The 12,415-nt window shown below is 44.3% G+C and overlaps 1 protein-coding gene across 1 annotated transcript; it reads right to left on the reverse strand.

The window, feature by feature from the left end:
• Positions 1–2,026: 2,026 nt before the first annotated feature.
• LOC115736884 lies at positions 2,027–3,059 on the reverse strand. The gene has a single exon (XM_030668754.2). It carries the CDS (start codon positions 2,922–2,924, stop codon positions 2,205–2,207), a length of 720 nt encoding a protein of 239 aa, XP_030524614.1. The 5' UTR covers positions 2,925–3,059; the 3' UTR covers positions 2,027–2,204.
• Positions 3,060–12,415: the final 9,356 nt, after the last annotated feature.

Raw genomic sequence — 12,415 nt, forward strand, 5'->3', positions numbered from 1 at the left:
ATTCCGCCGAGACGTAGTCCTTTTGTTTTTGTTTTTTTTTTTCCTCTCGTGTAGACATAAAGAGTATGCAATGGAATGCTGTTGGCTTTTTGGTCAAACCGATGTTTGAAACGCGCTGTCGTTTTCGGCTTTCTTCGTATTCGTGGCGAATCCAATTCTCTCGCAGTCTGGTCGGTACAATCACACGTTCCGGGGAGTCATCATTGGTCTCGCATTTGCTCGAACAATACGGACGTCCATCCCAGCAAAAACACCAAGAAGAGGAAAAAAAAAAAACATATGGAAACTTTTAAATTTATTTTTCCTCAGATTTTTTGTTTGTGGGGTCATAGTTCTAGAAGCTTAAAGTCAAATTACATTATTTGACCAATTGGTAATTGACTTCAAGCTATGAATTAGAAGTACAAACCTTACTAAAAGAAAAGGTTAAGCATCTCTCGAAAGGGTTTTTAAATTGCACATATCGAAATTGATATTCCTTCTCATCCTAATTCGAAATTCTAGAGAAATAACAAAGCAAGACATGCGCTCGAGCACACAATTGGGGGCAATCGGTTGTATATGCATGAAGAATATATCTACACTTTAAATGTGCGGAAGTAACCCGTAGCAATTAAGAGTTTAAATAGTTTCTTTAAATACTTTTAAGAAACAAGTTTTAGAAAAATAAATACTCGATCCGGGTGGGCTGTTCCACCCTGGAATTAGAAATCGGACCAACAATAACCGATTTCAATCTCATGAAACTAGGATCCTAACCGACTCCCCCCGGAACTGGACCCAACCAACCCGGCGCTCTTCGTTCGATGGGTTTTTTTTTTTTTTTTTTTGCTCACCACTACACCCAACTTACTAGTAGATGGACACTGACGAGGACGACGGGACGACAATATCTAAATCGATATCCATTGGCCCCAAAAAAAGAAAAAAATCGGTAATCACGTACGCAGGTTCAAACAAGACAGATCCTTATCAAAACGGCCCCTCAAGTCGCAGAAGAAGCACCTTCTTTTCTCTTTTTTTTTTCCTCCTCGGTTGGAGGCTTGCGATTTCAGGTCACCCTCTCATCAATGATCAATCATATCTCGATCATTAATCCCCCCCCCGCCCCGCAAACACACACAACCGCTCCAGAACAAAAGATCGGAAAAGCGACAGAAAAAAAAGGTTGATGAATCACGGACAGCCACTTGATGGGGAGGGTGGAGTTTCAGTGCGTGTGGGAACTGAAAATCTGGCCCAAGATTTTCCACAGGAGCTCAAGTGGAGAGAGGAAGGATGCTTTTTGGAAAGCCCCGTTTCAATCAGATGGGACACCATCACCATCATCTGCATCCAATTGTCAAACCACGAAGGGGCCCCCTCCTCTCCCCCCAAACGTGTGAAGAAAGAAGTAAATTTTCCCGTTCAGAATCATCCCCACGAATGGTTAAGAGATGCTTGCTTTGGACAACCCTTCAATGGAATTTTGAGTGATTGAGGCGTAAATTACTTTAATCGCAGCCTCGTGATGTGCACTAATAGCCCGCCCAGCCGACTCCACAATGATGACTTTCAATGCGCTGAACTTACCATTTGCAAACCCAGCGAAAAAGCTGGACCAACCGCCCAAAGCCCACCCCTTTCTTCTGAGTAACTGCAGAATTTCAGCAATCAATGCGCTTTCCAACACCATAAGGCTTTAGGCATAGATTCAGATACTCGGTTGGATGCGAATCTTTCATGAAAAGAGCTAGAAGAAAACCCCATTTGAATCTGATAGGCATAGACCGGACATGGATTCACCGAATCCAAATACATAATCACTTGTCGGAGACGATGATGGATCCTTATTCTTTAACTTCAGTTTCAGACATGGACATGCAAATTTCAAACAGACAAGAGTACGAGGGGAGAGCATATGCATGCCACGATTACAATCAGTTGCTAAATTTCTGGACAAGTACGACGTCGACCCTCGATGGGTTTTGTTCTACATATCAAGATCCACGGGGCTCGTTCAGACGATCGAAGAAAGAACCGAACGGAGGGAAATGAAGATGTTATTGCCTTGACTTTGGGATTTCGATTTCCGAAATGTCTTGTCAGTATCACGGATTACAATACAACACAGCGACGACAACATCCAATCGTTCAAAACTCGTATTGTATATGCAGGAATTTCATATGGTTTATCAACTTCATGTTGAAGGAAGATTCGATTTTCAACCTCTGTACAACGGCGACCGCTCCTGGCCCACCACCTTCGTCAACTTCGACTGCCGGAACACCTTCATCGGGCTTGGGAAGTGCCAGCTCCTCCCCTTCGCCGCCGCCGGCCCCGCCGACGCGGCGCCCCGGCCGCCGAGCGGGTTCGACGTCACCGCCACCGACCTCGACTTCCTCATCATAGTCCTCCTCTCCGCCGCCGCGTCGTCAGATTCGGCCCCGCTCGTGCGCTCCGCGGCCTCAGCTCGAGGTCCCGCTCTCTTGCTCTTGTCTCTGCTGAACAGACCGAAGAACGACGGCGTCCTGTGCGGCGAGTCCGCGGGGCGTAGGTGCGGGCCGTCCCCGTTGCCGACACCGACACCGACACCGATGTCGGCGTCCAACTCCCTCACGAACTTCGACCTCGACCGGAAGAAGGAGACCGCGACGGAGCGGGAACGGCGGAACGAGGGCTCGGAGTCGATGAGGTTGGAGACCTTCCCGACGGAGGCCCCGCCGGCCGACTCGCCGGCGAAGAACCGGGAGAACGAAGACGAGGAGGAGGAGGATGAGGAGGTAGTGGAGGCGCAGCAGCTGCAGGGGCGGAGGTTGGCGCAGTCGGGGCAGAGGCCGTCGAGCCTCTCGCGGAGGCACTTGGGGCAGATGCCGCTGCGGCGACGCCGCGTGGGGTGCTTCGGGCATTTCCACACCTCCTCTTCGTCCACGTACATCGCCATTCCTGCCTTCTCCTTAGCCCTTCTCAGGGGTGCTTTCTTGATTCGACCTCCGTCAGCGGATCGTTAACGGCGGCCCTTCTTTCCTGCCTAATTCTGCTTCGATCGTGTGCTCCTTAGTCGAGTCTCGTGACTTTTGCGTGGTGTCTCTGATTTTGTGAGGGGGCCGAGGTTTATAAGAGGTGGGGATCGTTGACCATGGTTGAGGAAATCAGAGCCCGGGAGTTAACCGTGGTTAGGTCGTTCGGGGTTATGAATTGGTAAGCGCCGGAGTGCGGATCGAACGACGCGTTTTGCGAGCCCTTTTTTGCTTTTATTGATTTTTTTTTTTAATTTGTTTCTTCGAGCCGTCGGAGTTCGTCGCAGTGAAGCGAAATTGACTGGAGTTGGGGCGGAATTTACGGGAAATGCCACGCGGGGTTCGATCGCTATTGGTCCGAGCGTTCACACGTGCGGGAGGGCTAAAGGAAAGGGAGAACAGATTTTTCGCGGAGGGAAAGCAATGGACGGGGTCATAGGCGGGGGTCACATCTAAGGCCCGTGCCTGGGTCTCCTTCTTGTTTAGGGCACTCGAGCTTTTACTACCCGCCCCCTCGTTCCAGTCACTTTGATTCCGACATTGTCCTCACCATCGCCGCCGCCTTCAACTTAAGCCTCACCTACGTTTCGGGCCAACATTCGTCGGGGGTCACATTGGACTGTCAACACGGATGCCGCTCATTCTACGTGCCATCATTAGCGTTGATGTGTATTTTTTTAAAAATAATTTAAATAAATTTTTGAATTTTTTCTGTTCTTTTTTCTTGCTGGCTACCGACGATAAGAATAGGGAAAGGAAAAAAAAAAGTAAGGGAAAAAGAGAAATAATAATAATAAAATTATTAAAAAAATTTACATGTCGGTATTGGCAGAACATTTCTTGCCTAAATTAATCGGATAGATTGAATTGGTATCAATGCAAAAAGATTTAAGGATAAATTAATCTAATTGAAAGATTCGGGACTAAATTGATACGGATTAACCGCTTGCCTCACGATTGGCTTACTAAATCACCCAAAACTCTTTGGAATTTACTTTGTTCTGGGTCTTCTACGTCTTTATTGCAAATTTTACACTAGCAACAAAAGTTCTAAAAAAAAGAATTTATGATTGAATTGATATAAATGTAATAAATTTATGACTTTTTTTATACTATTTCATCTCCAAATATGATATCGGTCTCCTAATCTTTTCAAAGGGGGCAAAGAACAAGAAGAGCTCGGTAGGTAAACTCTGAAGTGGCCCGTCGTCCCCGATGGCAAAATCGACCGGTCTCCAATATTCCAAATCTCGGTCCACCGGAAACAAATTCAACTGCCCCCCGATTGGCTCCTCCTCTTGATCAGATAAAACAATTGGAAAGTTAAAAAGAGTACAGAGCGGAGTCAAAAAGGTGAGGAAGAAAAACTCGTGCCCGCTGTTCCCGTCAACCCCCTCGCGACAATTCCTAGCGTTATGAAGTGGTCCTTTTCACATGGGACGCGAACCCCCCCCCCCAGCCTCGCGTGTAAAAATCTTGGCCGGAACTAAAGTCGGATCCATCGAGAGGATGGAAGTTTGGATTCTGACCCTCAAACTTTTTCTAGAAAACTTTGCTTTTTTTGTGGGGCGGTGGGGGGGTAAGTCAAAGAGCGCGCAAATTTGACGAGGTCGCTCTGGCTCCGGCTCCGGCCGTGGATGCCGTGCGCGCTCCGATCTCCGGTGAGAACTGACTCGTCAAGGTTGAATGACCTGCTCCCCCTGCCTTTCTTGTCAAACTAATCGAACCGTTTTAGCTCGGATCGCCTTTTTCGCAGGAGTGCTGAGTTGGATGGATAGATCGGAAGCACGTGTCGCCTCCCCACCGGCTTGATTGGAAAGAAACAGCAGCGATCGTCTCCACCGTTGGAAAGGGTAACCAGATCTTTCCGATTTTCAAGCACGTATACGAGAATTGGTCAAAGATCATGTGTCGCCGTCTAGGGTAAGCACTATTTTGTAATTAAAAGTGGTAGGATTAAATGCACAGACACAACGGAATAGAGAGCAAAGATGAAATGCAAGTCATCGGTAAACTAGAGCTGCATCCATTAGGGAATTTCACTTTAATTAGCACCTCAATCTTTCTATTTCAACCATCAACTACAAAAAGTACGAACGAACGTCCCAACAAATAGAATGAGAAAGAATGACGAATTTCGTGAGGCCGTGATTATTGCTCCTTCATATGCAAATTGGCATGAAGTCTGAATCATCGCACATTTGATAACAAGCCGAGCCTAAACCGCAAATGTATGGAGTAAGCTTTATTCAATGATCGAGATGTATTATTTAGATTCGCAGTATTTTGGACCTCTGTTCACGAAGAATTGCAAAAGCGCTGCGATGTAAATTAATTACGATCCGTCATCCCCTACGGTAGGAAAGACCAATCGTTGAAAACAATCAAACAATGCGAAGTGTTATTTCCTGAATAATTGGTTGACCGATAATATTCACACAATACGGTAAATTATCCCGCTCAATTTAACTAACCAAATCGTCAAGTATCAATATAATCGAGATTAGGGTTATTCCGTTTAGAGGAATTAATGCTTAGGAGGACTGTTTCAAAGTCCAAACTCGAACGAGTGCCCAGGGAATACCGCCGCGTGCGTTAATGGAGTCAAAACGGTGTGTGGGTTTTGTCCGTCTAAGTGTCAAACAAAGTGTGCTCTTTTCTCAGCACGATGCTTCGGGGTTCGGGCAAATCATTTGATCATTAAACGGTGTGGACCGGCGGTCTGATTTCTGCATGAAGTTACTAAATCATTAGTAGAAAAAGTCACTATTGACTGGCCTTCCTGTGGCCGCTGAAAAAAATCAACTTCCTTCCCCGTCCCTGCCCTCTGATTCCATATTTTCGAAAAGGAAAGTTGCTAGCCTGACGATACGATCGGTTATTTCTGACCACATGATCTCTCAATCGATGAATGTTTTATATAAAATACGCGATGTGTAAATCTATAATTGAGATGATGTCAGGGAAGCATTTTTATTTGATGAGCAGACTCGCCTTGATTGATGGGCAATAGCTATACGCAAAGGACTATCCTGCGTCAAAAGTCAAAAGGAGAAAGCAGTAAATTGACTAAAGAAAAATTTGACCTTAGTTCTATATTTCCTTTCGACTGAAAAATTTGACCTTTGTCTCTTGTCCTCTATGGTTTTATTGGGGGCATGACTGGGCCAGCAGAGGGCTGAAACAAGCGTAGAGGTTTATGTTGGGCTCTAAAGTGGTGCTCTAGTCCATTATGTTGTGGGCTCTTGGGCTTTCTATCAGACCCGAAATAGGAAACCTAATTTGGGCCCTTCGATTAATGATTTTGTTCAGCTGAATCTAGCGATTTATGTCCTTTTATCGAGTGATGCACCAAATCAGCCACGTGATGCAATAGGCGAAAACTTGAACGCGGCGAAGCTCGCGACCGATGCAGTGAGGGGGGAGTCGAACGTGGGTTGGTCGTGTTCGGCAGTCTAATTTAGTTTGTGCGTTGCAATATCCCATCACACGATGGCATGACATGATGATGCATCCGCTGTGTAAGAGCTCATGAAAATACGTGTGACGGAAAATTCATCCTTATATGCATTACATTTATATAGGTCGGAATACATAAAGCAACCCCATTTTCTTTCTTCCAAAGTAAATTGACATTTTTTATAGATAAATCCACAAAAAAAAAAAAAAAGGAAAATGGGTCGCCATGCTCCACTCGCCATCCCATTCTGACGTCCAATCATTAAGCATGTGTCTGGCAGAATTCCAAAACTTGCGATCCGATCGAAGGTCAGATAATGTCGACACGAACCCGAGCACTCCTTCTGTGCAAATTCCACTCGTACTCGTCGTCCGTGAATTTCCCGGCAACCGAACCCGAGTCCACTCCTTTTTCCCTCTTCTTGGTCAATTGTGCCACTCATAATGCACCGAGTGAAGTGGCTCTTGCTTTTCGACCAAAGAAAAAAAAAAAAAAAGTGGCTCTTGCTTCGGCACAACTTCATGGCAACTTACCCTAAAAGCCTCTTGTCATAATGCATACGTAAGTGGTAAAGGGTGAGCATGATGTGTTAAGGTGAAATTTGGAACCTAAAACAAGACTGGTGGAGAATCGGTCTGGTTTTTTGTTTTCAAGGTATGCATGATAAATTTCAAATTTTAAAAATTGAAAAACCCGTTCCGACGGGTAGGTGAAACCTAAAACCCGTAGTATGTAATAAGTTTTCTGTGATTTTCTTAATATATGTCTTCACGCGATCCTACGGTATTTCATGGAATCCGAGAGCGAGTGCGTTGATCTGAAAATACTAGTCCGAGCTTCCATTTTCGATAATATTTATGACTGATACTTTTAATTTATTAATGTTTAATATTCATTCGTGTCTAAATATGAGTTGCGGAGCAGTAAATAGTGGTCACTAAATATAATTATGATTCACTGCAAGCGTTTATTAAGAATACAAGAGAAACCTGTCTAGGCCCTTGAACTTGTCACAGGATATGTTCTAGATTCTAGAATATGCAAGATAGTTTTTCGGTTTCAAAAAATGAGGAACGTATTCCGAAGGGTAGATTCCAGGTGGAACCCGCACGAAACCCGAAATCGCTTACCCCTAGTAAGTGCACACCATCGTATTGGACCGGAAGGGAAGAGATAAAATCATAAACTCGATTCACACATAAATAGCCTTTGCTAACTATATAGAAAATGAAAAATGATATAAATAGTCTTTGAATTTTGGGCCCATTTGTAATGCGGTCTCTGAACTTATAATTTGTTCAATGTGGTCCACGAACTTTGACTAGATATTCAAGTTAGTTCCTGAATTATAAAAAAAAAAAATTTGTTGAATGTTCCCCTAAACTTGAATTAATATAAGGACAACATTGAACGTTTTCATGTAGCTCGGGGATTAAGTTGAACACGTTTCAAAATTTCAAGGACCACATTGAATAAAGTAAAAGTTCGGAGATCACATTACGCATTAGGTTAAAGTTTATGGACCATCGTAATAAATAAATTGAAAGTTTATAGTTCATATTGAACAAATTAAAAATTCAGAGACCACAATACACATTGGATCAAAGTTCATGGACGATCTACGTCATTATCTCTATAGAAAAAGGATCTCAGAAGACTATAGTTAATCGTCATTATAGTCCCCGACAGATTCAACTCGATTGCGGAGTCTAGGAGCCAAGGTCCCATTGAAAATGACATGATAGGAATCGTCTTGCGACTGCGATAGGTTCCGGTCCGGTCCGATCCAAGCGCAAAGAGAGCAGTGCGGTCGAAACTATCTTAGGATGAGCAATCACGCTGGCATAAAAGTTCATTAGAAACTGATATTGCAGTCGGTCTTGAATTGAGAATATCGTGGCTTTGGGGGTGGTGGGGCGCGGGCGGTACACGGTGGTCCTGTTGACTTGGGAACGCCGTGTTTGCGGGAGTGGCGAGTCATCCTTGCCGTTTCCATTGGGCAGCTTCCGCGCGCTTGCTGGTCGTGCCCGGCGTGCATTGACCTTGTGCTTTTCGGAAGCTTCACTTTGACTCAAAAGTGGAAGAGGGTAAGATGTGATTCACTTTTGGGCTTGGAACGCAAACAGGGACCAATTGAACAGTATTGCCCTGTTTGCTGCTGCTTTAATCTGAGGGTAAGCATTCGAACCTAAAAATAAATAAAGTCTAAGGGTATGCATGATTTGGATGGGCAGTTTCCATCCTAAAATCGGAAATTGCCCACTAAGGCCTGATTCTGAAAAATTAAAATTGGAAACCGCCCGTTGGTTCTATGGATCCATCCATTGGTCTGGTTTGATTCCCGAATGGATCCATGGAACCGATCACATCAAACAAATGGAGGCAACTATGAGCGAGAGAGGGAGGCATTGAACAGCCGCGAGCGCGCCGTGAAGTCGATGGGAGTTGAGAGTTAAGGTAGTGAGTCGATAGAAGTCAAGACCGTGAGTCGGGAGACCGAAGTAAGTGTGAGAGTTTGAGACAAGATAAGCAAGTTACAAATTATGAATTAAAGAATATATGTTGTATATTACCGGTCCGGTTTGGATGGGGTGGTCTCGACACCTGAAATCGGGAACCGGACCGGTTCCGACTGCTTTGCACACCCCTACTTTAATCCACGTGAAAAGATCTCATTTTTTTTTTCTACAGTGGAGAACAATTCCATCGCCAATAGGAGATACTCGTGCGGATAATGGCAAATCTCCACTCAGTTTACACACGTGCATATTCAATAATCTGCCTCCCACCAAAATGTTAATTAACAAGGAGTTGAGATAAGTATGATTTCGAGTTTGATTGAAAGCACTTTGGCCCACTACGGACTTTGCCATTAATCTTTTTCGAGGACGGTGGTAATTCGTACACAAGAGTCATTAAAGGAGAAGTTGGTCAAGTCGACAAGGCGAAAATTGTTCAAAAAACTCTAAATTTATCGTACTTTCGCCAAACAGTACTAAACTTTTTAATTTTGTCTAATGAATCCTGAATCTTTCACCATTTACCAATTGAGTCAATCCTCGATAACGTAGATGCCGGTCTTCCTACGTGGCACGACCGACGCCGACATGTATAATTTTTTGATGATATTTTAATTATTTTATTTATTTAGTTATCCATTGATTTCTCTTTTCCTTCTTTCCTTTTTTTTTTTTTTTTAATTTTTGCAATCTTGCGACTTCCCTCCGATTTGGCAAAATGGACTCAATTGACAATGTTTAGGATTCAAGGGCAATAAGTTTAGAACTTTTTGGATAATTTTTCTCTTATCGACGGGTACTCTACCCTCCATTTTCTCCACATATCAAATCGCATTTTGGGTTGCATTAACGCGGCCTCATATTAGAAATGTCAAAATTGTCGGAAAAAATAATGTCTCGAGCCTCGCTTGAAATCCCGTTATTCGCAATCCTGATGACTTCTTATACGGCGGCGCCGCCGTTTTCAACACTACCGACGGCCTCCACACCGCGAAACATTCTCATATTGGGCCACGGAAGAAGTCATTAATTGTTGATTATCGTGGCTTGATTTACATAAGCTTGTCCACCTTAAGGGATGCTTCTTCATGCCAACTTGGGGAGAGAATCCGCACGTGCTTAAATATGTAGAAGCACGTGGTCGAGAAAGAACGGTGGGGATCCGTACACGAGGCCGGGTGATGGAAGCACACTTGCAATTCCAGATGCGAAATTATCTTACACGGCACAAATATGTGACTAATGTTGTCACCGAATCTCGTCTGCGGATATTATTCTTGATCTATGCAGATTCGGCCATATCTTGCTCATCCTATTTGGATTAGTCTTTGTACTTTTCATTTTGATTATACAGCACGCGCGCTCACGAGAAGAACAAAGTTAGAAAATAAATAAATAAATGGTCGAAGGTTCAATTGATTTGGCAAATGAATGTTGGATTCGACTTGTGTCAAGGAGATCCCAATTCGTATTCCAAAAGGGTTTCAAGATATCAGAAACGATAAAGGGGTTCGCTCGATCGCCTTTCAAATCACGAATTCAGTTCTGGTCGTCGTCGAAAGCTTGAGGTCGAAGCCGGTTTTCGATTTGGTTTATGGGCGGTAGAGACGTGACTTGAACCGGTCATGTGGTGTCACGGGCCAGACCATCCGTGGTAGGCCAGAACTAGAACCGAGGATTATTCTCGAGAAATTGTTTTGCAAAAGAGGGATGATGATGAAATGATAGAATAGGACATGCGTTCAATTATATATTGTCACCAAAAGCGGCGTGACCCTTGCTGCCCAATTGCTGAAGTTTCAAAGAACTTTCTGGCTTGTGAGCTTCTTTTTCACTCGACTGGTGATGGAAAATCTCGACGTGCGTGGGCACACAAAAGGCCACACAGAGTAGGGGAGATCCGAAGTTGGTGCATTGCTTAGGTAGTAAGCAATTTGACGACCTCAATTAAGTTGATCCCGAAATCCGTCGCATCGAATTATTATCGGAGGACTAAGCCCATTCGCGATCCAATGATTGCACGCCGAACCTAGTGCGATATTTGTAATCATGTAAGAGGGTCGCGCACATATCTTCTCACGAGCCGGTTAATCTTGCGGCTCTTGCTCGCCTCAAGAATCGGTTCGATCAAAGGAAACTCGTACCGTTTCGTTGGAATCGAAACGATCTTTGCTTTTCCTCGTGCTATTATGATGTTATCGTGTGGATTCGCATCATGATCGATAGTTCGAACTATGTTAAAGAACACTTTTTTCTTACTTAATAAAGTGCGCATTGGCCCCTTCTTGTTTTGAGATGATAATGATGTAGCCGTAGCTGTTACAAATGTGCAGTCGCGAAAATTCTATGTCATTTGCCTAGCTAGCTGGCTAGGACAAACGTACACGTGTCGGAACCGCATTGGAGGACAGAATTGGCATGCCTGAACTGAGATAAGAATGAAACCGATTTCGGCTGCTCGTCTCCAGCGGCGGTTTCTATTTGCCGAGGGATTACATCATCGTAGACTGACAATAGTAGAGTCCCAAATTGGGAATTTTCTTTAAGGATGCCATCCATTTGCCCAATAATAATTCACTAAAAGGAGGCAAAATAGATGATTACACGCTACATCGGACAAGTTTTTGATTTGCCCATTTGGATTCGAAAGTACCTTTCTCCGTGAATTATCTTTGTTCTTTATCTTCTGTACCGTGTTCTCTCGATCGTTACAAAGTCCAGCACAAATACTCGGGGTTAACAAGTGGAGTAGACCAACTCCGATAGACAAGTCATGCGAGATTCGTCGATGCAGTCTCTCATGCGCAAGCCGGACAAGTGAAATTCGATGAACAGGAAGAGGCGCACGCGAAACGAAACTCGACAGAAGCCGATCGTGGTATCGTGTTAGAACACGAGACCATCGCTGCTGAATTGAAAGAGATCATACGCACATATACGAACGTATACAGAATACAAAAATTCTGACCAGATAAGTGAGTCCACGAGCAGGACATATTGGAAGGAAAGCTTGGGATCAAGACATGATTAAAACAACGCACAAAACATGTGGGCTACATGGGAAAATGGAGTTGGGAGTTCGTCCGACGAATCAGGAGCTGCCACGCGGGTGTGTCAAGAGCCGATGATTATTGAGCATAAATAATAATAAAAAAGAAGGTTAATGGCCAATAATGAGAGGAAATATATGATTAAAGAAATGGGGTGGGGGAATATCTGTATAATATACGAGATAAAGACTGGAATTAAACCGACCTCCCAAAAGGAAAAACCATAGAAAAGGAGAGGAGAAGGCGAGTTCCTTGCGCCAAACGCATCTCCCAGGTTCGGGCTCGGACTCAGGTTCGGTTGTGGACTTTGAGCAGATAAGAACGACCACCCTTCTCTCTCCTCTCCTCTCCTCTTCTACAAGAACCCATTCTCTGCCCCCCTCTCT

The sequence above is a fragment of the Rhodamnia argentea genome, chromosome 9 (assembly GCF_020921035.1).
Source record: "Rhodamnia argentea isolate NSW1041297 chromosome 9, ASM2092103v1, whole genome shotgun sequence".
Taxonomy (NCBI): domain Eukaryota; kingdom Viridiplantae; phylum Streptophyta; class Magnoliopsida; order Myrtales; family Myrtaceae; genus Rhodamnia; species Rhodamnia argentea.